This window comes from Bombus pascuorum, chromosome 13 (genome assembly GCF_905332965.1).
Source record: "Bombus pascuorum chromosome 13, iyBomPasc1.1, whole genome shotgun sequence".
Taxonomy (NCBI): Eukaryota; Metazoa; Arthropoda; class Insecta; order Hymenoptera; family Apidae; genus Bombus; species Bombus pascuorum.
The window spans coordinates 5,253,566-5,279,318 of NC_083500.1; the positions used below are offsets into that span (position 1 = coordinate 5,253,566).

General features: G+C 35.4%; 1 protein-coding gene across 16 annotated transcripts in view; it reads left to right on the plus strand.

Annotated features, from left to right (window-relative positions):
* Positions 1-25,753, plus strand: part of LOC132913772 (kazrin) — a 141,087-nt gene that overhangs the window by 77,107 nt on the left and 38,227 nt on the right. For 15 of the 16 annotated variants that reach the window (XM_060972317.1, XM_060972316.1, XM_060972306.1 and 12 more), the window contains one exon: positions 8,015-8,127. In XM_060972317.1, the coding sequence (XP_060828300.1) occupies positions 8,101-8,127 (27 nt within the window). In that variant the 5' untranslated portion in view covers positions 8,015-8,100. Of the gene's footprint in view, positions 1-1,881; positions 2,031-8,014; positions 8,128-25,753 lie in introns of all 16 variants that reach the window. The other variant, XM_060972308.1, reaches the window with a different exon arrangement.

Genomic DNA, 25,753 nt, shown 5'->3' on the forward strand with positions numbered 1-25,753 from the left:
TCTCAATAGCAGGAGTGAGAATCATAGTGATGTAAGTCCACTCCTATTCTTCGTGAAATAGTGGTCTGTGTTTATTGTTACAAAAAATCCATTATATTTTTCCAAATCATTTATACAGGAAGCAAAGAAGACGATAGAGTTCAATAGAGTGTGAATAAGAACAAAGGCTAAAGTTACATTGACGTATATTTAAGGAAATTTGCTAGTATAATATGGTTTAGGATTAGAGCAGAATTAAGTAAAAAGTATTGAAAGTGTAAAATAAGTTTTAGGTAAATAACTAACGATATAGATCTGTAAGTTTAAACATAAACGTACAATAGACATTTAGTATAGCGTATGATAAATATTATTATTACTATATTATATTTTTGCAAATAACACGTGTCAAACGCAGAGTAAAATTACAACTTAATTAATTATAAAAATAAAGGAGTAATACGTTTGAAGATTAAAATGGGTCATTATAAATCCAAAACTTCAAAATCTCGACCTACATCACTACGATTTTCAACTTGCCACTTTCTGCAACCTCCACTCATATTTTTATCGCTAAAAGAATTTAGTATCAAGATTTTTAGCATCGTTCTACCTTTTTCCTTTCTAAAATCGGTGCTCGCAATTTGATCGTGTTTAAACAATCGTTAACGTCATCGTTAGATCTCCCAGAACAGCCTTCCATTGGGCACAACATTAAAATGCTCGCGAAGATTATAAAGATTTAGTAATTAAACAGAGTAGACTTAATGCTATGTTATCCAGGCCTCGTAAAGAGAGAAACTTGAATGCAATGTCGTACGGGATTTCACCCTTTGTTGCTTTTAATCTTTGACGTACCACCGGCAGTTCTTCATTGTAATCTCTACTCCGTAATCAGATAATCTACATTTAATTAAAGGGAAACTCTTGATTGAAGAACAGCAATTAGCTAGGGACATTGTGCGAATATCTATAGTGATGTAATATGACGCATTGTTACGTAGCTAAGGTGATATATTCTGGGCAATAGGAAAATTGCAAAACATTACTGCAGCGAAAATAATAGTGTACGTTGGAGAAAATGTGTGAAAACCAGATATGTAGATCGTCCACAGTTTTCTTTTTTATTATCTGTTGGAATCTTGGTGATAAGTGGAAATGGTGAAATCATAGGGAACATTGTATTCTCATCGTTATGAAACGAATCAAGATGGTAAAATGGAGTACATGATGTAATATTCTTTTGTAATAATGAGCAGTGACATAAATTCCGTTAATTTTCTGTAACACCGTGTTACGGGACTTGCAGGTTCTACTATGTTTCTGTATCTAGATATATGTTTTAAATTTTACTTACCATTGTGGTACAATATTTCAATAGTGTATCATTAGACACATCAGTACCAATTAAATTGACGATTTATTCGTATCTATTATTATCTTTATATATACATATTTTATTAAGTATAAATTTATAGAAACTATACAGCAAAATATATATGATAAATATATAAACAGTAAAAAAATAAAATGAAATAAAGATAAGAAATATATAGCAAATATTTGATATAACAAATATTATAGTATAGTAAATTTTTAATTACTAAACTTATAGCAAATTCAATTTTAAGCATAAGAAGTACTTCTAATCTGTCAAAATCCAAGCTCATGAAGTATCTTTTATTTCCCCAAATCTAAATTTAATAACAGAAAAGAAGATCGCCTATACAATTAAGACCTAATAACAAGGGAGAATTATTTTACGGTAGAAAATCGTTTCAATCGTTTAATTAGGGGGTGAGAAGTGATTGCAGGAACGTCAAACGGAGATTCGTATCAAAGCTCTCGCACCATGACCGCGGATTCTTTAAACAAAGATGTTGAGTGTCACGTGAATTTCAGATGGTCCTTTTATTCATCCTGGGAACACAAGCTCCGTGAAGGACCACTCAGAAAAATGAGCGCAGCCGTAGAAAACGGCGTGGAGACCTCGAAACCGCGCGGCGTTTTCTCGAGGGCATTCGCTAAACGGGCGCAGCCCTTCGAGGAAGGTGAGTCTTGCAGGAAAAAAAAGTGGTATATGGATTACCATGGTGCACATGGGGCTTTCTTGGTGATTGGTCGTTGCTATTTCATAAAGCACAATATCGTAGAGGATGCAGCTGAAACTGACTTTGAAAGAAGTCTCTAATCTTCTAATAAATTGCTTTTAGAAAAGGAGTGAGTAGCTGGAGCGGGTGAAAGGTTTAAAAAAAATCGTGGTAAATAGCATTTTTAATAGAAAGATGCTTTAATATACGGTAATACTTTACAATTTGATCGGTATCTCCGATCTTTTTCAAACTTCAATATATTGAAAAGTGTTTCTTAAAGAGGTAAAATATCATTTTGAGAAGTGTCGCAGAAAATGAGAAACATTTTTTATTTTGTATTAAAACTAAACCTTAACCTTATCTAAAACTAACTAATTTTTGTTAAAATGTTTAACTTGTTCTTGTTTGTTGAGCGTGAGTCGGACTAAAAAATTCGAGTACTGCAGTAAGGTTAATGCTAGATCTCACAGCTATAAATCGGCTATTGAAGGTATAATCGTATTGAAGAGATCTTAGAACTCTGAAAATAAATTAAAGTTGTATAGGTGTTCCCATGTAATCTGTATTTAGTGTTTTTTTTTATCTATGTTTTTTACGGATAGTGTCACTTTTTATTCCTTAAACCTTGGTAAAATGTTTTTGATGAGATGTAACGACGCTGATCTAGTCGATAGTAATTATATATTGCCAATAAAAGTGCTATTTATAAAATTACCTTTAACGTTTTATCATATTCTTTCAGTAAAGTTTATTTTCGTTATACTAGCTCAGACAAGTTTATTTTTATTACAATAGACTAACTTTATTTTTTTTTTAAATACGCGCTATGATATTTTATATTTGGAAACATTCTTGATTTCTATACAAATAGAAGTATAAAATTATTACTAATTGAAGATTAGTGAAACTTTCAGCGAAATTGCAACAATATTTATGATACCATTTATATTACGTCGTCCGAAAAGTTTCTTTCGTTTTATAGGGAAATAATGGATGCCCAACATTTTTCGTTTTATATTATTTTATCAAATTACGTATGATCCATTTTGTTCTATCAAAATAAAGATCACAACGTTCGATAGATTAGATTTCATGTTTGTATAAAGATGCATCGTTGTAAAAGACGTGTTTATAAAAGAAAGACATTTTTAGGACAACCGAATAGCAATAAAAGGGTTAATTTTCTGTCTACAAAAATAGTACGAATCTGCACGCGAAGTTAAATAAAAGCTGGCTATTTTGTCGAGTATATCTCGACGTATCGAATAGGTTTCATTTTCGAGGAAAGATCGTAAAGAATATTCCTCCGGTCTGTGCGGAGGCGCATAATATCAAGCTATCCCATATATCAGGCTAACCCCTTCGCGGTTCCCTGCTGGTCTCATAGCGACCTCGTGCTGGAAGCGCACTTAACGTGCTTGCGTGTTTGCACGTAGACCTATATACCAGCTGGGAGGGTCGCCTACGTCTACGTAAGCCCTTTATGTGCCTTAATGCACATACCTGACCGTAACCCGATGCGTGTACTTGCCTGTCTTAACTCTCTGCAAACGTAAAACCATCTCCTCCAAAGGAATACAAAAAGATATTAAGGCGGACAATCAAACGGATACCACGATTTTTAAACATCTTTCACTCTCTAACGAACGAAAGCGCAGAATTTAATGTGAATATCCGACGGAATAGAAGGGAAATGAGCGATTTATTACTAAAACGAATCAGAACGATTAATTGGTACTTTTTCAGAAATTTCGTAAATTTACAATTTTTCTTTCGTACAGGTTTTATACCTCAATCGTTGATAAATCCTGTGTTAACTATTCTATGATTATATGTAGTATTTTTGATCACGAAAATATTCGTTTTCATAGTATTCTTCAACGTATCTGTTTGATCACTCCTAATGAAAGTTCTTACTTATTAAAAAGTCTACTAAAATCATATTTAAACTGACCAATTAAACGTTCAAGATATTTTAGACATTTTTCTATCTGCCATTTTTACCTCAACTCTCATTCACTTTTCTTCGATAGAGCCATGCTGAAAAATACTGGAACTTTTGAACTCACCGCTTTTTTATTTTCAATAATATAACGTCGATCATATGTTAGCTTTATCTACAAAACTTCACGTCCGTAACGAACCGTCTACGTACTTCAAATTTTATCTCGATACTTTCTAATAAATGAGAATTTGATGGGATATAAATCGAGTATCGAATTGAACGAGGGATTGGAAAAGAGAGAGAGAGAGAGAGAGAGAGAGAGAGAAAGAGAGGAGTTTCGAGAGCTTGCTACATTGACGTTTATGAGAGTTCGATAGATGTACTAATGCATCGATATCCACCAAAACAGTACAGTGCTCCGAATTGTGGAAAATGTCATCGAATTTCGATGTTTTCCGTCAATTACACATTACCCCAATCGTTCCTGATAATCTCCCACTGTATTACGCAGTATAACGCGCAATGAATATTGTGGATAATAGCTGAATAATGTGAAGAAAATTTCATACAATATGACATTTTATTTCCCAATATCAGATCCACCGGATGATGATATTTTTAAAGCACAAACTAAAAAGTTTCGTTGGATTTTAAACAATTTTCTATAAGAAATTTTATTCTTAAAATTTTCTAACGTAATAAATTTTATGTACAATTTATTACACATTTTGAATTCTCTGTACGAAATTTGTTCCTGTATATCCTTAAATCCGGACGACGTGACGACAATATTAATGTTTGAAACGTAGAATTTTCTGCGAACATCTTGCTGCAAATTCTGAATTTTTCACGCGAGGTTTTCATTCCTAACGCTTTTCCCTTAAAATCCTCACGTTCAGGCGACGACAATATTAGTAATATTTACAACATGAAATTTTCTAGAAATCTTTCTGCAAATCCTAGAATAAGAGAATAATTCTTCGTGGTTCTCTATACGAGGAAATTCTCTATAGAATTCTTTACAAATTGTATTACAACGCTCAGTCCACCGTGACATTTGTGATCAAGTCAATGATCGAATAAATTACGATTAAATACCGAAATAAAAGATTCACGAGGAATTAATAAACAGTTGATTTTCATCTGTTAACTGGCCGGAGCAACTTATTTACACGGCAAAGATTGTTGGTAACTTCGTTAGTCGGGTAATTGCCGGTGTTCGCTTTCGGCCATGGTGTAATTGCTCGAATTTGAAAACTAATTAAGCGAGAATGTTTAAAGGTTCGTTACGTGGGGCGCAACGAAACGGATTTCTTATCTCGTCGCTTAATTACTCGCTGCGTACAACTTCTTGATGAAAGGATGTAACACTTGGTCGAAGGTGTGAGCAGAATAAACTTAACGCAATTACCCCATGAATTATTTGTATCGCCCGGATGAGGAATAAAATGAAATTACCGAGAACGTTCATCGACTCGGAATCCTCTCTAGAAGATAAAACTTTCAGAAATATTCGTAATATCGACGTAATCGATAGGAAACTTTTTTATTATGAAACTTCTGGGTATATTCATTAGTATTTGCTGAAAATGTCTTATCACGTATCGATGATATTACGTTTGTCCGTGTTATTCATTTTAATAATATTATATTTGTAATATTATATTACCTGTGAATATAATTGAAAGTCACAAAAAAAAAGACATGATATAATATTAATGGACTTTTACGACTAAAAGGAAACATTTTAATATAAAATAGATAAGAGAACTTGTTAAATTCAAAGATATAATCGATGAAGTTTAGTAGAACTCAAAGATAGAAACGTTAAGTGTATGTAAAGTTTAGAAAAAAAGTAATTTGGATATTCGGTATCATTGGAATTTTTAAGTTTTCAAAGTTCGATAATTTGGATTTAGTTCAATTTTAAAGAAGGATATTTTCAACCTTGTTCGAATTTGCCAATCTACTACTGTTCCCAATTTCTAAAATTCTAAATTCCAATTAGTCTCGTTTTTCGACAGATCTACTTGGATCAGTTTTCACAGTTCCAGTTTCACTATCAATCAATTTTCAAACGAATTTCCAAATCTGTAAATTCTCAATTGATTCCAATTTTCAAAGTTCAATGATTGATTGCAGTTTCAATCGATTTCAGCTTCAAAAATTCTCAACTTTCAGCTTATCTCAGTGTCTAAGTTTCGAATACATAAATACATTTCAAAAATTCAAAGATTCTAATTTTTCAACTTATTTCAGTCTGACCATATTTTCAAATTTCTTACCTTATTTTCCAAAATTCTAAATTCTCAACCTCTTCGTGACTCCCGAAATTCTATTCCGAAATCTTGAAACTACGTTTCTATAACGACGGCTGTATGAATGAGAACATTGCCTTCTTGAAAAATAGTCTTTTGATCTCCTATTTCAGTTATGAAAGGCAATAATTCGTCATGTAACATCTCCTGATATTCTACAAAAACGATTTCACTTGATACGTCCAGACACGAATAATGGTTTCTTGGAAATATTGGAGAAATAATGCAGCAACTGCTGCATAATTATTCCAAGCATCATATACCCTGACACTCTGAAGATCTTAAAATCATCTAAATCGAGAAAAAATCAAATATATTTCGCTTACCATTCCATACATCGATCGTTTCAAAACTTTCGACCACGAACGTGTTGCGGATCGACAGAAAGCATCGATAGAAAATCAAAAACTGTCGATCGGTAACCCATCGAACATCGATTCGAATTCAGTGAATCGATGTCGAAACAATTCAAACGAAAGTTTCTCGTGCGAGTTGTACATCAAAGCGCACTCGAGAAAGTCGAACGCGATGTATCAGGAGGGGGAAGAAAAGGACGAGACATAGGGATGGCGCAGCTCATCGTCTCTGATCTATGATCGAAACGAGCTTGTCGATAACAGTTTGGCACCCCTCGGGCTTTTCCACCTTCGCGCCACGAGCACCAAGCTCTGAGAATTCAATTATCCCGTCGCAGCAACGACTTCGGCGAAGGTAATGCGAGATGAACGAGTCAGGAAACGACGGCCATCTTGTCAGCACAAATCCCATGGTTCCTGGTCTTTTGTCTTCAACCCTGCCTTTGAATTTTCACGTTATAATCTTGGCCTTTTTTCGAGTCAAAGAAGTTTGTTTTAAGGAATTAAAATTCTACGTTAACGTTTTGTCGGTTGCACATTTCGACGTACATTTTATATTGTCTTTACATCTTTTGAATAAATTGCATCGAATCCATCATCATTATCGAATCTTTATCATATTATCTTTATTTATTTTCTACACGCATAAACGTTATATGAATGTTGTTTCTTTATTTTCTGATTGTCCCATACAGTTACAGAAATTGGGATTATAATCATTTTCTGACCGTTCACTTTCGCTGGATCATTAGACTCACAAATTGCCAGTCTTTTCAGCGCATTCGTAAATCGTTTTACTTTAGTAGAACACTTTCAAACACGGGAATCGTTTGTCTCACGCTCAAGTGGCGATTAAATTAAAAGAAAGGCTGAAGTCACGTAAACGTGACGGCAGTCGACAACAGATGGCAGAACGAAGTCACGTCTACGCGACACCAGTCGTCAAAGTGTTTTAAGAAAGATTTTTTCGTATTTTCCTCGAATTTATGGAATTTTTTTATGATGAAATGATTTAAAGAGTTAATCTTGGGATTTCTATTTTACCAAAAAATATTTCGAATGGAAGTTACTATAAGTTCGACTATCGTAAGATTTAATGATAGTTTTTATTTATTATTGTAATTATTACGATGAAATTAATTAAATCCATGATTTATAAAATTCTGGGTAACCTAACTAATTAAACTAAAAATGGTACAATCTGCAGACGAACTTTGGCTTGCTTGCTTTTTCTTCCTACTTTATTCACATTTCTTCTATTTCCTTATGGTTTAGTTGATGTTACAAGATTCATATTACAAGGTTATTTATATTGTGTTACAGCCCTCAATACCTTAAACCGCTTAAACAAAGAAGGTGAAGCACTTGCCCTCGAAGATGACCTCACAACGCACCCCACCTTGGCTTTGATGCGGCGCATCCTCGCAGATGCACAGGTGAGTTCATCGACTACATTTCGTATACCATAAAATTACACGCAGCGAGTGAGGTTTGCCCGATAGCAAAATTTTTATAATTACATTCACGAACATCCTTCCGCCTGGCAGAGGAACAAACACACCTTTACGTCTAATTAAACGGTGCATATTAATTCAAATCTTTCCAATTCTCCAATAAATTACAAATATTAATAAATCGAGCTTCGAGTAGGAACTGTGATTAACAAACATTAATGTACGGAGGCTCGCGCAAATGGTCGATATTTTTACCGCGCTCTTAATAAACACCCGGGTAATCATCGAATCAACAATTCCAAAGCTGAAAGTTATATCATCAAAAATTTATATCGGGTTCACTGCGACGCCGTTTCCGTATAAATATCATCGACTCGGGTAACGAGTTTTATCGAACGAAAATCACGGGATGAAAACTCATCCATACGGAATCGCGCAGTTTATTTATCCCTTTATTATTGATTTAATTAAACGGCCGCTGCCACTCACCCTACCCGTCGATATATCCAATAAATTTTCCACGGAAATGAAACGAAGCAGCGTCTCACGCACACCCTCGTGAATTTTCATTTTACTGTTTCTTTTTTACTCCTCCTCCCTCTCCCGTCCTCCCTCCTGTCCTCTTTCTCTCTCTCTTTCTCACCCCTCCTCTCTCTTTTTCCATATCTTCCTTTGTTGTTCTTTTTCCACTCCTTTCTCCATTCGTTTTTACCCCTCGCCGGGAATTGCAGCTATCTTTCTGGGGAAAAAAATGATAAAATTTAAAGGAAATATAGGAAACAGGGGCGTGCAATTATCGAACATAGGGAATCACATACCGCGTAAACACGTTTGTCGAACGAGTCTCATGCTGGTGATCGTTGCGGTATTCCTGAAATTAACGTAATTAAACGGCCAGCACGTAATTAATTGCACGACGATTGTGGATAGTGGCTGTTGCTGCTAGATCGGGAAGGATAATCCACTGTATTGCGTTCTTTGTTTGAGAATCGGCTTTCGCCTCTTCGTTCGATCGTCGAGTGAGTTAATGATATTGAATATTCCTGTTGAGTCGAGGAAACGGTTAATCCTGCTGCGCCCGGGTCTGTATAACTCGAAATGGATGCTATATGTTTTCAATAGACATTATCAAAATATACACTAGCTCGCGAGAATATTTGAACATTTATCATGGGAAGCTTTTAAGCCCATAAAACACTTTGGAGTTTTCCCAAAAGGATAAATTAAATTCTACGTAAACGTAGAGTAGCGAAATCAAGAAATAATTTCTTATATTGGTTGAAATTTTCCTGGAATGAAGATTTATTGTCTGATTTCCTATTATAACAAGCGAGAAGTAGTATTAGTCAGTAACTAGTCAGACACGCCCAGCCACGGGTGGTCTTTAATCCAACGAAGACCAAACAGTAAAACAATGTAAAAAAGTTGTATAAACACAACGGGCGTAAACAAAATGAATTATCCGCATCTTGCCATGAAGGTTTTCCTCATTTTCTAGTCACAATTCCTAGTAGAATCGACAGTCCTTTCTAAAATTAACAGAAAGAGGTCCTCCAGCCGAAAACGAGGACGCAGCGGAAATTGTCCGCGGGCCGCGCCGGTACGAACAGACACGTTTTCAATCTCACACCTTGTCGACGAGAATGATCAATAGCACCGGTGAAAAATACCTGGGGAGAAAAGGGATGAGGGTGCACGCGAGAGAATTCTGTACGAGACATATCTCGAAGTTGAAATCGAGCGTGAAGCCAGTAATGTTCAGATTTCGATCGTTTCTTCGACGTATTTCTAACGAAATTATCGCTGAAAGTATCGAGGAAGCTAGAGAAATTGGTTCCTCTCCGTTTCAAGTAATTCCCGCCTCAGAGAACTGTACAACTTCTGTGATATCTAGGAGGTTAACGCTTCACCGACGTCGACGTACTTAGTTCTATTTTTATCCTTCCGGAATACGTTCAGAAAATAAGAGAAAATTCATCAATTTTTCTTCAAATCGTTGCATTTTGGCTTGAGATATTAGTATGAAAATTTACATCTATATAAGAGAGCTTTTTATTAATATTCCTATATAATTTCTTCAACGTTTTTCGAGTTATATATTATTTCAAATATTTATATTTTAGGTTTAATGAAATTTTTAAGTGAATCGATAACTGGTATATTCTTTCGTTCAAGTGTTAATCGACCATCAACTTTGTTTTATTTTACTTTTTACAAATAATAATACGCTTAAAGAAGATTCCAAAAGAATTTTATATTCCATCGTATAAACGAACACAATTTCCATAGCCTATTCTAACATAAGTATTAATTCGAATATAAATTCCAAAGTAAGGGGGCAACGGATTTAAACTCGCCTACTTGCACTACAATGTTCAGAGACCTTGTAAAAAGCAAAGAAAGTGATTGATTGATCTGAAAATTTGCTGATTTGAAAATCAGCGTTTCTGAAGTCCCAATATGATGCAAAGCGGGCTCGATATGCAAATGGTGTATACAAAATTAAATATACGATGATGTCACGAACGAACAACCACACCAATGCTGTTTGCACTGTTATTCCGAATTGCTATCGTCCATGGTAACCAGTGGTCCGTATGGGGTGCAGTATGATTCACGCAAGCACTCGCTAATGCATTTTATCCGAAGGGAACAGGGACTAAATGAAAAATGCAGATCAGGAGACGCTCTTCCGTATTTTTTCCACTCTTGTTCCACTCTTTTCCAGCCTTTTCCTCCGTGCGGTGTGTTTATCAAGCTACTGAATAGTACCCTGCTATGCTTTCCGGTGAATCATCTCTTTTCTTTCTTTTCCTCGCAGCTTCCCCCTTTTCGTTCACATATATTCTCGATTTTTATGAAGTTCGTGGTATAAAGGTTGCTCCTCCTCATCGGGAAGTTCTTGGAAAATCCCGAGAATTGACTTTTACGGTTCATACCAGCGAGAATTTTATTAGCAATAATTTAAGGAAAAGGAGAAATCTACAGAAAACAGAAGATTTGATCTCTGATGTAATTGGGAAAATATTTTTGAAATATGAATATAAATAGAAGCTTTGGAATAAGGTTTCAAAAAATAAGAGAACTCAGCAATGAACCGCTATTTAAATTTTATTTTTGCGCCATTATTCACTCTCAGTAATTAATACATTCCTGTTACCGTAATATTGGCAAAAATTGTGGAATAAAATTTCGGAGGATTAAAGAAATTAACAGTGAACCCAATTCTGTACTTGAATTTTAATTTTTCAACCATTATTCATCCGCCACAATTAATATTGCTGTGGTCAGAATACGAGCAAGAACTTTGAAATAAAATTTTAATGGACGAAGAAATCTTTAGCAATGGACTACATTTACCATTTACATTTTATTCTTTGAGTTATTAGACCGAATTAATCCGAATTATCCATTACCTGGAAGCTGAACATTATTTCGGTATCTCTATATTGAAATTGAGATTTACAAAAAGTAGAAGTTGTTTGGTTTCCAACAGCTTGACTTCAATTTCTATGCCCACAATATCAAAAGAAAAACCTTTAGAATAAAACTTCAAGGTACTAAAAGATTTATCAGTATTATAAGCCGACACAGAACTCACCGTAATTCAAATCTTATTTTTAAAACCCACGATTCTTCGTCCAACGTTAATACGATAAAATATTTCATTAAAATTAGCTGCTACTGAAGCTATTTGCACGTGTATAACAAACGCGCGCAGCGTGTTTCGTGCATATTCCCTGTAGAATCGACTTGTCCGTTCAGTGACTGTCTAATACTACTTATCCCTAGCTTCGAACGGAGTACGTGTAAATTCTACGCTATAGCAACTCACCTTTATTCCTTGCAACTGTAGATAGGTGTATATATATACCTCAAAACGGATACAGACTCACCTTTTCCCTATCAAATCGGCTTATGTTGAACACATATCCGTCTGTTCGTCTGTCAAGCCTTTTTTCGAGCACACAGTTTCGAGACAGCCCGAGTGATGGATGACATTTCCTTCGGTGTGACAGTGAATCGCGCTGGGAATACGATTCTGTATGGAAGGCACAGTAAAAAGGGGATTAATCCATTACGGTTGGTGTTAAGGCACGCATAATGCTCGTGTGATGCGTGAGTTCACGCGCGTGAAAGCTCGCAACCTATTTGACTGATTTTTCTTTTTCATCCATTCGTGTGATTATTCGAACGTGAATAATAGCGATTTATGGCGCTAAAAGATAGGATTTACCTTAATCACACGTTATTATTTTATATCGTGCAGTGCTTCAATCAGTCGATGTGCATCGAAATATGGTTTAGTAATATCGTTCAGGTGATATTGTATCAATATGAAAATCGGTGCTTAGTTCTATTAAATGGTACATTTAATGTTAGTAGAGTTTTGGTTCTAGTTTGCTCTTTATGAAAAATATGAAAAATATTCTCTATGATATATGACATAGAGAATAAATATATATTCTCCATATATTATGTTATTATATACTATAAATATATATGTATATAAAACAGGGAATACATAGATATTATCTATATGTATAAAGCACAGATTCTTTAAAAATACTTTTTACTACAATTTAACTCGAAAAAAAAAAAATGGATTTTATGTGAAAAATTGAATAAAACGAATTTCATTTGAAAAATGAGCGATTCAGAATGACAGTTTAATGGAGGCAGTGATGGACACCGTATCGACAGCACATGCCATGAATCATTATATGCCGTGCTACAAAATTTATCGCACAGAGGAATTATTAAAACATTATCTAATATTTTGTACATTAATGAATACCGAAACATAACCAAATAATGCAAAAAATCAATCAAACATTATCGCACAATTTCTTGCTACTTTATTTAACAACGACATAATTCATTCAATTACGCATTACATATCAGCTTTTGAATGGATGAATAATTAAATCGTCGTTCAGAGGGACGGAAAAAAGAACTGCATCGTACTAAATGGAGATTATTTATCCACTTATGGTAGGGATCTGTCGTGTCAATTAACGCGAATGACATTGTCATTTTTGTTCGATCGTAATATCGTATATAATAACGTTACACGCAGGCCAACCGTTAGATATTTTGCAGAAGGAGAGAGAACGCGGGGAAATATGGTGACAAGATTAATTGGAACTAAAATTTTTGCGAAATGTCATGGGTCTGTACTTGTGAAATGTATGTAGCTCCCCGCGGTTCGTCGACGTGCCGAGTACTCCGGTAATTAAATTTGCATTCCTTTATTTTTACCACCGCGAAGCGAGCTGAATCAGGCCACAGAGGAAAAAGACCACTCAAAACTCTTCTCTCTTCATATATATTTCTTCCTCTCTCTAGCTTTCTCTGTGACTCACGCGGATCGCTACAGGGAATCTGAAGCGAAGCAGCCCTGCGCTGTATATCCTACAACTCGCTAATTGTATCTCGATTGTCGACTGCGAGACGTTCCTAATAAATCTGCAGTTTCATAGAGCTGGGATCATTCGATATTAACGATAGAAAATTACCTCCTGCGTGAAATCATAAAAATAATGAAATTTCAATATGAAAAATATGTTTTAAAAATAAATCCTTTAGCATAAGAAGATGTTCTCATTCCATAACGATCGTGTTAATAAATTAGCAATTTAAGAATCAAAATTATCGAATAATAATTATGGAATTACTCTATGAATTAAATTATAAAACTGGCATAACAATAATAGAATTTCAATATTAAAAGTATCTTTTAAAAGCTAATTTTTTAACATAACATGATGTTACTATTCCATGACGACCTTGTTAATAAATTGACAATTTAAGAATGAAGATTACCCAATAATAATTATAAAATACCACTCTACGAATTAAATTATAAAGGTTACATAAAAATAGTAGAATTGCGATAGTTAAACGTGGATTAATATGTCAAAAATATAGTTAGAAACTGCAACTGCATCGATTGCGATTCTTGCGAACAGCACAGCAGAAGCTAGTCACGATTAAACGAATCGCCGAGAGGAGCAATATGAGCGGAGATATCATCTCAGGAGAGCGAACGAAAAAGAAATCGAGGAAAAAACATCGCCGGTAAACAACGTTCCGCACGAACAGGTTGGAAACTTCAATTTTCTCGCGGATCATGCACACCATTAAATGAGCAATTCTCTGGTTCGCTCTGGTCGAAGAACGAGAGGAACCCGGAAAAGAGGGTCCACGTTTCAAATGCAAATAGAAACACGCCTTGCTCGTGAGAGCAGTTTTCAGAGGTTCAGAGAGAAGTTTCGCGTTCGATAAAGAGTGGAAAAGCAATTTGGCGAGTCGCAACGGCGTCTCGCAAACAGAAAGGAATATAATGCGAACCTGGTTCTCGAAAGACAAGCTACAAATTATACGTGAAACCGAATTTCATACTTTACAACTTCGCGGGAAATTGCGGTCGAACTTGTAAGCTTCGAATTAGCCTCGAGTCATGCGGTTAAGCCTGAATTTTCCAATTGCCTTGGGCAATTGCATTGATGAAAATTCTTTGTCCTTATTTTCTGTTTCTACTTTATTTCCTTTATTTTTCTTTTGGCAGTTTCAATGGGATCGTTGAAGTGTCACAGATGAGCATACATTACATTTGAGCACTTGTAGAAACATTTTACGAATATATTACGCGTGTTATACTTCTACGTTAAAATTTTATTAGCATTCTAATGAAACTCGACTATGATGATTCCGTGGAAAAGTTCGAAACTAACGTGAGAACGTACATGTGCATATACATAAGTGTTACGTCGCGCGAGATGGTCCGTGCGACGTCCCTCTTGGTCTGGCCGCCAAGGCCTACCCCTCGTTACACTGACCCGCAATAAACCCAAGGAACCACCATAAACCGAATCTTTTTAGCTTAACTTCTATTCATATAAGTATTTTCGGTTTATGGATTATCCTTTGAACGGTCCTTGGGTTTGTTGCACGCTCTTGCTAATTACGGAAAAAGCAGATGTGCCCAGCGAAATAGCTGGTTTTTCCCAGGAACAAGGACACCCATGAGCCACATCTGCAGGAGACTTTCTCCTCGTATTTTATTTATTAACATTGGCTATAACTAATGGGCATCGCAGATCGTTACCCTCACTTTTCTACCGAAAAGTGTGAACAACGAATCCGTGTTCTTAATTCAAAAAGGGTACACCCACATCAAGCTTTTCTCCTAAATAGTACGAGACGGGTCTGTTACTGCTCTTACACTCCTCGGACAGTCAAGTCTACTGCTCTTACACTCCTCGGACAGTCAAGTCTACTGTTCTTACACTCCTCGGGCAGTCAAGTATACTGTTATATCATTTCTCGGGCAGTCACGATCTTGGTACTCGATACCTCAAATCTATCAGCCTTCGGGACAATTAACTAGTATATACTTTCCGACACGACGAAGTCAAATAATTTCTGTCTATGTTATAAGTATTGTAATTTGGTGTAAATATATATATATATATTATATAACTGTAGACTACAGTTGTATTCAACAACAAACACCCCTATTATTCCAAAAGAAATAAGGAGATCGCCCTGCTCGTGGTGTCGATTCGTATAATCGTAACGGGAATTTACGACTCCCGTTGACGCGCTTCAACGCGATCGCGTCTCCCCGCGACTGGACGAAAATACAATAAGAATTTTCTGTCGTAAATGTTGGAACGTTTTCGTGAGCCTGTATAGATAGGTAATACAATGATAATAACAGAAGTGCTAATGTATTATCAAAATTAATATACATACATAACATTTATCTTCTAACCTTAATATTTATTCAAATTGCAAAGCTCTTAAAATTATTCCCAACGAAATATTCCCACAGAGTAAGACTAACCACGACAAGAATAATCTCCAAAAATCTCCTTCTCCGAACGCAACTTTTCATTCCGCCAAAAATTTATCCTCTATTTCCTCTTTATCTTACTTTGCCTCGTAGGACCTGAGGTAGAAATGGAGAAAATTTCTCGATTTGCTGGCTTACAAAATTCTTTCTTACATCTTTCGCGCGTTTGAATTCGAGGAGGCCACTTCCCAGGAGGATTTCTGGTGGCGAGAATATCGTCGCTGCTAATACATTAAAACGTACTCGCTTCGCCCTCTGAAATTACGATGGGAATAATATACTTGCAGCCCGATTAAAAAGGTAGTAGACATCGTGACCCAGTAGTCTTTTCCCCGATATGTTTACCGAGCACGGCACTTTGTGCGCGCGTTAACAATGCACCTTTAGCTTTCTCCTGTTCCCTCTCGAGCCCCGTTGAATATGCAACGGAATCGATCGTTCGGGTATAATGCATTTCATATGGCCCATATACACATCGTTCTAGATGTATGTTAGTACGTGCATCTTTCACCGAACCCGACAATTTTTTCTCTTTCTCTCCTTTTCACACTGCCGCATTACTGATGCCTCATTGAAAGGAGAATCGAATGCAGGAGGAACTCGCGCAGCGTGTACTCGGTGAAGCCGCCGGGCACTCGCATCGTTGGTCGTTGTGCGAGAGTGTGGAGGGAACACGAGGAATCATTGTCTCCAGGTTTAGAGCGGCGATTGTCTTACTAAACGATAACGTTTTCCTCGACGTTTTCATGATATCTGTCTGTGTTTTTTTCCTGGTGATCCTTGATGGTATAGTGGAGAAAGTCGCGTGATTAGGCAGTTATTTTTGTTGATGTAGGTGCTGTAAATAGGTTATACGATTATGTGAATTCATACTATTGTAAACACAACCGCAAAATTGGAAGAAATTTGTTTCACCTACTAAATGTTATAACAAATAGGTCTGTATACTTCTTTACTGTTTTATACTGTATATTGTTTTTACTATATACTGTTTTATATACTTTTGTATGTTATGATCGTTTTACACATTTCAATTATTGTCACTTTACTTATTACAGATTTAACTATATATCAGGCGTAGTTATTGTTGTTGCTACTGAATCAAGTGTTTTTTGTGCAATTATATTAGTAACTATCTAATATTTTATAGTTATAGTATTTGAAGTAGATTTAAAGAAAGAATTTCCATTCGTAAATTGGAAAATTTAAAGTTTCTATACAATTTCTTATACAAAATATAAAATTTCTGTTACAATCTGCCAATGACGACCATGTATAAATTCGATTAAATTCCACATTCTAATTGGAAACACTACTACTCAAATATTAGATATAAATCTAAAAGTATAAAATCATTCGTACATTATCCGTTATTAAATTTCGTTTGTAAAATGCATTTTCTGATCTTGTACACGATTAAATAATAGGGAAAATTTCGGCTATCCACGTTATTGTCGCAATAACTTGCCTGGCCAAAGGGTTAAGCGAGGAAGACGAGATCAAAGCGAACGGGTGCTGGTTTCCTGGCAAAGGCGTAGTAGTAGCATAATTCTCTAGAAGCGAGGTTACAACGGGTGAAACATTTAATTTCGAATTCGCGAAGCGCGTTGTATCAGCCGGTGCCGCGGTGTAACCGGGTGCAGTGAACCTTTTCAGAGCGTGACAGATGAATATAAACTTAACGCGGCCAAAATTACGCGCTCCTGTCTATAATTAACTCCTGGCTAACGACGACCGTCCGTTTCTCCTTCGAACATTTCGTTTCGGATCCGTTGCATTCCTTTAAAAGTAGCGCGTCCCTATTTACGCAACTTCCAAGAACCGCTTGTGGGCCCTTCAAATTAGTACAGTCGACAGATAAGTAGAGGATTGTTCGGAGAATGAGGTCAGCAAGGGTGTGAGATTTTATTTGTATAGTGTCCATCTTAGTTGGAATGTGTCATCTAATATTTATTCATTTTTCAAGATGTGCTGAAATATATGAAGTTGCGTGTTATTTAACTTATAAGTAAAGTTACATTACATTGATCGTTAGGAAGTAATGACCAAAAATTGTTAACAACTCTAAAGTGGTCATCTACGGCGATCTACGTTAATATATTTTCCAAAATGATGGAAGTAAGATAAATTTCATAGACTAGAACATTTTCAACGATGTAAATGATTCAGAAAATATTATCAAAAATTAAATATTACGATTTACTATATTTCAACGTATTGCTTCTAAGACAAAATCTACGAAATTTGCAGTCAACGCGCTAATGATTTAATTTTCTCAAATTGTCTTGTGTTTTCTCAATCCATTCAAAGCCAATTTACAATGAACCTCAATATTATTATAACAAAGTACCCAACAGCAAATACACCAACCTCCTTCTTTCACTTACTCTTTCTCAAACAAAACTCTAAGAGATTTAAAAAGTCCAGAAAATACACAAAATTCAAGGTAGCCATTCAAGGTAGTCAAAGAACCGGAAGTACAGAGACGGAAGGTAACCGTCGCGATCAATCCAATTAATTCGTGCCGACTCAATCCTTCGCTTAGACCTTCGTCAAAGGTTTTTTCGACGTTCAGCGTTTCTTGTAATTCTAGAAATTACTTCTCCTTTGGTCTCCAGGTTGGATTTACGTTTTCCATGTAGGCCGACTAGCATCGTCGCGATTTGCCACCGGTGCAATTAGAAGACGGTCGCCAAATTAACGTGTATAACTGGCGCGCCTAGTGCTGAACGTGTTTAACGTTGAATCGAGGGAAAAGCTCGACACGGCGAGAGTACGATGACATTCACGCTTCTCGAAAACAATTAAATCACTGGCTGCTGCTAATTGGAGTTTTAAGGGAAACTTGGTTCTGCTGCATTTATTACCGGAACGTCGTAATCATTACGAAACGGCGTTCTGTGTACATTCTTGTTCATAAGTAGGGTGAGGTTTCGTTATTTGGGTTAGCTAAGATTCAACACCTTAGAATTCAGCCTCGAGCGTTGCGCAGAATAATTAATCTCGTAGACATATTACGAGACACTATTAGTCTTTGATATACTAACGAAAGAATGAGAAAATTTCGTGTATTTTAGATGCGACGAGAAAAAGTATCAAGAACCAGAAAATAAAGTGTCTATGGCAGATTGGTTCATCTCTATGGTTCAATCAGAATTTTGTATTTGTGGGATATTGCGATTTAGTGTAACAAAAATTTGTTGAAACTTATCGCAAGTGTTGCAATAATATAATAAGTTTAGTATATGTTTGTCTCTATAAATCCTGTTGAGAAAATCAGTGAATCAGATTTTTAAAAGTTTCAAAAAGTCTGCGTAAAATCTAAATCTAAAATGGTTCGTAGTATGTATGGAACTAAATACCAATAAATGCAACGATAACCTGAATATCAATTTATGAGATTATAATATTGCACATGATTTTTGTATAATCAAACTCTTTAGATGAGATAATGATTCTTAAAAGTTTTAATAACTTATGAATGAGGATTTACTTTTGTTTTGGTTGTCTTCAGCTTTGGTTACTTCTCAACCCCTATTCACGCGTGCCTCTTTCCCGCTGCTTTCATTCTACTTCTGCCTTCTCTGTGTTAAATTATTCGCTTCTCTTCTGTGGTTTCAATGTGGTCTTTTTTGCGAAAGGTTGCATTAGGTTGAGAAATTGGGGGAGTAATGTGCGGTGGAAGTTCTTTATATGAAGGTCGATAAAACGTATTTAGGCTATTCGTGCTCTGCCAAGCATAAAAATTTAAACAAATAAATGGAGTGGTGTAGTGCATTGACATAAATTAATTTTAAAAATTTTAGGAAATATTATAAAAATGTGTTTAGAAATATTATTTAGGAACAGGAGAATGTGAACATCTGGAATACTCTAAGACCATGCAACAAGTAACATTTAATAGAAAACTCTTTCACATTATAATATAATTTTAATCTACCATAAAAATAAAATTTAATAAATTTCAAATTTCAACCCTAAGTAAATATGGATCTCACTAATCTGTCCTGATTTAGATTAAACAGATTCGATATCGTTTTCCATATATACACATGCCACTTCTGGTAAGAATATCCTTGTACTACGTTTTCACTGAGCAGCTCTATAAAATCTTCGCGCGTGTCTCTGAAGAATTCTCACCAACGACGTCAAGTTTTCTTGGAAATTGTGAAATTTTCTGACAGTATACCGAGATGCTGCGTAATGTTTGTAGAAAACATATCAGGGAATACTTTGTCGTATGTAATTTGAGTTTGACCTACATTAGAGGCTCGACAAGGGACGTATGATTTAAATAGCATGGCGGTCCACGTTTCCTGTTGTTTCGTGTCACGCGGCCTCGTTGCTGTTAATTCTGTAAGCTCTCGCGGTTATGAATGGCCATAATTCTTCCGTACTTTATACGTACACAGTGTTCCTCGTGTATTTTGCTCCGGAATTAAATGTGCCCCAAACCCCCCAGACCGGTGAAATGAATACTTATTACATAACCGGTGCACGGAACACTGTCGGTTTGGCCATTGCGAACAACCGTAAGTGAAACTGAAACCATTTCCTAAATGGCATTTAGGTCGATCTCATCTCTATATTTCGCTAATTTCTTAATTTTGTAATTTCTTGCAGAAGCTCTAAATGCTATATGGTAACATTTATTAAATAATCATCTGAAAATTATTATTAAAACTTTCCTTATTTCATATATCTCTTCCCGTGGAAGATTCAATTCATGAATTAAAAATAACAAGATTAAGGTAGAATTTAAAAATAGTAGATTATTATAAAATTTCCGTATCTTCGCTCTTTCCCCAGCGTTAAATTTCTTCTTGTAGATGTCCAGATTGTTTAATATATATTTTACATTATATATATATATATATATATGAATAAATAAAAAAAAATAAAAATATTTATATATATATCCATCTATACTTTTTTCTTCATTTCTTTTTTTTTTTCTTTGAGATACATTTACTAATTAAATTTCGTAGAGGACCCTTAAGATTGTCAGTGGAAAGGAAATCCGAGGGAATAAGGAAAAGGATTAGGTAGTTTCCTTGCTCTGGTAGCGAGATAAATTGCTCCGAGTGCGATGAAAGCCGTGGCTGAAATTGCAATTTCATAAATTCGAGTGGCTCCAGTAATGTTCATTCTCTGCGTTCTCCCTTCTCTTTCTTCGTTAACCTCTAGTTCCTCTTCGTTTTTGCTCGTTCGACCCTTATTTTCGTCGTGACTGGTGTATGCAATGACGAACATGATAATTACTGCATCGTTTACAACAATGTATTATTATTATACTGTTGTTATACTAATGTTTTTTAAATATGAATTTTCCCTTTGCTAACAGCTGGCGTTAGCTAATTTCTGGATGCAAAAATTGATTTACAAAGGAAGATCCTCTTAAAAAGCTTTGAAATAGGAACTAATGGAGTTCATCAATTTTAGACGATCCTTTTGTAGAGTCATATTTCGTTTAACGACACCAAACATTTTCCTGTATTTCTTAATGTGGAAGAAAAATCTCTGAATGTTTTAAGAATACTGAGTGAGCAGAATTTCTATCAAAGAGATTACTCTTGAAAACACTACCACTACGACGTTCAAGAAGCTGAAGGCTTTCTAAAAAATATACACAAGAATACATTTAAATATTTTATATAATTCATGAAAGAAAATAAAACTATATAATTTTCCATAACTCTTTCCATAACACAGTGATCTTTATTGCGATTGTTTCTGATTAGTGGAGAACATAACTGTTCTTCGCGCGCATCATATAACCTGTATATTATATATTAACGATATCAAATGAATATCACGATTTTGAAGTAGGAAGGAAGAATCAATATTTTGTTCTTTAAAATATCGATATAAAAGAAAACAAAGAAAATTGAACTATTTTCTGTCTTTAATACCAAATAAAGTAAATTTACCTTATACGAAGAAAATTTTAATCTTAAATTTTAATCTTACATTGCATGCAGATACTTTTATGTAAGCTATATCGGAATATCTTATAAGAAGTAATTCAGTCAAGATCGAGAATTACGATCATAGTGAACAAATTCACTCAAGATAGAAAAGTCACGGTCGCACGCGCGAATGAAGTTAAATCACGACCGTGATCGTGATTCTAGGATCACCGTGACAAACCACTGTTAAACGCCATCTCTAATCCTCATATACGACAAGCTTGATTATTGCTTGGAAAATTCAAGATCAAATTTGAAGCTGTTGACTTTAAAGCTTAGTTGATTCAGGCAATTCTACCTTTTTACAATACCAAAATTTTTCTGTGTACGTTAAAATTCTGTTTGTTGATTAGAACAAGAGTAACATGGCGAACATAAAAATTGGAAAAGTCGAACGAAATTAATCAACACATCTCACGGTTCGCTTCATTCGAGTCACAGCGACAATCGTACCAGAAACGATAATTACGTCCGCGTATCTGGCGGATGGTTTATCGATAATCAACAGAAGGAAAGAACAGCGGAACAATATCCGTGGTTCGGCTCTGCGAGGCTCGATAACGTCGATACCATCGACCGCATATCGGTTTCCTTGTAGCAGTCCAACCAAGGTTTTATTTCCCATGAAAGATGTAATCTCTGAAACGTTGACCTATATATCGAAGCAGACTACTGATAATATAGCTGGCAACTCCATTGCACTTTACTTCGACATGCTACAACCTATACACAAGTTCTTTCAACATGTAAACTATCCTGAGGCATCGTGATGGAGCTGCGGTATAACCACGTTTGCCTTGCCGTTTTCATCATGTATCTATACGACACTGCTTGATACTCAAGGCTTATTTAGTTGGTGTTATTAGTAGACAGCGAACTTCTATGCAAATTCATATTTTTGAGAATATAATTAGAAAAGTACAGACTTAGTGGAAAATTGTTTTATCTACCAAGTATTATACCTGATGCAAAGCACTATACTATTAATATTTTATGTATCTTTTCATATTATGTGCTTCCTATGCAATTTTACACTTTTGACTTTCTCGTGAATGCGTAGTCTCACTTATTAGACGCTCCTTCAGCGTCTTCTCTAGTTGGTTCATTATTTTTTTTTAGAGGACGCACCCTTTCGTTTTGAAGATTGATGTAAGATTTAAAAAAAATTACGTTTGATTCCTTCATTCGCCTTTTAGGTATTAGGATCTTCAGATCTTCGAGTCGTACTTTTTTTTACGCAAACGTTTCTTTTTTCGTGCGAGTAGAGTTGCAAATTGTTCAACTGGTGTGTAAGAAACTTTATCAATTTGTCAACTTTGTAAACTCCACCAGAGATCTCGGCCAAGAGTGTTTTCCAATCAGTGTACCTTTTTGTCGCGTTTGTTTCCTTTTCCTTATACAGTGCGAATTGAAAAGTGTCAAATCGATGTATAAGGAACTTCGGTAATTGGAAAACTTCAATCGTTTTTAAACTTTGTTAGCTTGTTAGGAACCTTGATAGAAGTATCAAGCAATTTCTTTTTTCTTTTGCTACTTTGTGGTTCTTTAGGGTAAAGGTATCCCTTAATGGTTAACGCGTGCTTTCATTGTATCTTAAAAACTAGTTTACTAGGTACTAAAAAATTATTAAACGAAGAAGGAGAAGGAGAGAAGATACGGGTTACGCTAAAGGGATCCCGGAACGCTAAAAAGTCTAATGGAGGACTATACACGGAGATGCGATAAAATTAGAATATAGTAGTGAAGTGGGTTATAAAATACTTATGTGCTCCTTTCCTACTGAGTTAATAACGATACCATCAAATCATATATTGTAAAGGAGTAGCATAAACAATTGTGCAGTAAACACATAAATTATTATATTAAAAATAAAATTAGTCGAAGGAAAATTGAATTAAAGTTCATAAATAGGTTTGATAAAAAGTTAGTCATCTACTTGAACGCTTGATACGTACGTCGTATAAATACGTGTTCGCATACATGATAAGGATATGCAGCAAAGTCAACACCAACGTAATTCAATACGAGCGAAAAATCGCTGATGCCCCCGATGTAATGCATATTTCATGCCGCGTTGCACCACAAGATGAGAATCTCTCGTAGAAGCCAGATTGAACTCTGTTGTCGTCCCAGACGTAACTCAGACCCTTCGATCATAATTATTACCCTAAGGGTGCATTGGACCTTCCATATTTTTACATAAAAATTGTACTCCATATTAAAGGGAAAATAGATAATCTAAACGAATGCTTGAAATTTCAAGAATAAAGTGGGAAACAATGGGTACTTCATTTAAATGTGAAATGAATTAATTTCCTTCATTTTTATTCTAATTATAAAAGCACATAATCATTCTCTGTAATGATACATTCTAATACAGTAGAGCTTTGATTATTTGAACTAATTGCGTTCAGGATGATGGGATATTCGAATTTTTCGGATAATCGAACGACTTGTATTTAACTACATCCTACGGGGAAAATTATAATTTTTTTTGTATTACATGTATTATATATATGTCGGGTTAACATTATGATTAGAGACGTGTAACGAATCTTCATTTGGATTAGATATTGTTATTACGCAATAGAGAAGATATCTACTAGTACAAATATAATTATTACAGAATTTGACAAGTAACCATGGTAATTAGATACTCGAGATACTAATGACAATGATTTTAGGTTCAATAACGAATCCGCGGTCAACGGGATAACAAATATACTTCTTCAAAAGTCTAAGTCGGACTCTTTGCTAAAACGTGAGATATTCACTGATCGTAAAGACGTTGTTTTACTCGCTGATGAGATCGCACGAGAATGTTCCTCACCGTCACAATGATGCTGCAAAGGAAAACTATAATGGGGTGTGTCTCAGGACACGAGATCATCGGATTCGTCAAGGATAACCCTCGTTCAGAAAGTGAGGGAAATGGACGTTGCTGTTAATTGGTTAATTTCTATGTTGGTGGTTAGAGAAAGATGCTATCCACCCTTGAGAGAAAGTTGCTAGCGGGAAGCCTCGTTTGTGAGAAAAGCAGATTTCCCGTATCTTCCCATAGTAGGTGATAGATTTGGGGACTGTTAGGATAAAGACTGTTTGTCAGTTTGAAGGACCTTAGTTAACTAAATCCTAAGATTTATAGCAGGTCCTCAGGTTAGCTGAATATGTACTGTGGAAATGCATTGACATCTGCATTAATCATCTTGCCCGAAGAATAGAGTCTGTGTGTGGCAAGCCACGGGACAGAAACCATTGGAATGTTTACTGTCGAGTGCCGCTACAACTATTCTTTTTAAGGAGAGCTATACAATAATTACTCTATACCTCTATTAGGTAAAAACGTTCATCCCGTGACCGCGGCTACGTTCGGCGTCGCCTCGAGCCCAAGCTCATTATCGCAAATCTCGGACAATTATAATCGGGTTAACTTATAAAAATTAAAGTATTGGGAATATATGTTATAATTATCTTTGTTTTTCCAATACTTCTGAGCTGCTAACTTGTATATCTTCTGTAAAGTTAGTAATTCGTTATGAGTACTTTCTTGCTGTGTTTCGTATCATCTGATGACTATCTCTGATACTGTGAATACTTCAGAATGCGTGGGAATATCATTAGTGGAGATATCGTCTTCTTCAAAATATCATTCGTGCGTCGTTTAATGTCGCAAATCATTGATTTACCAATCCCATAAGATGCTGCGATTTCGATTATGGTTTTATCACTGCTTAATCAAGTCAGTGGACAGTATGCGCAAAGCATTTACAAAGGTAAA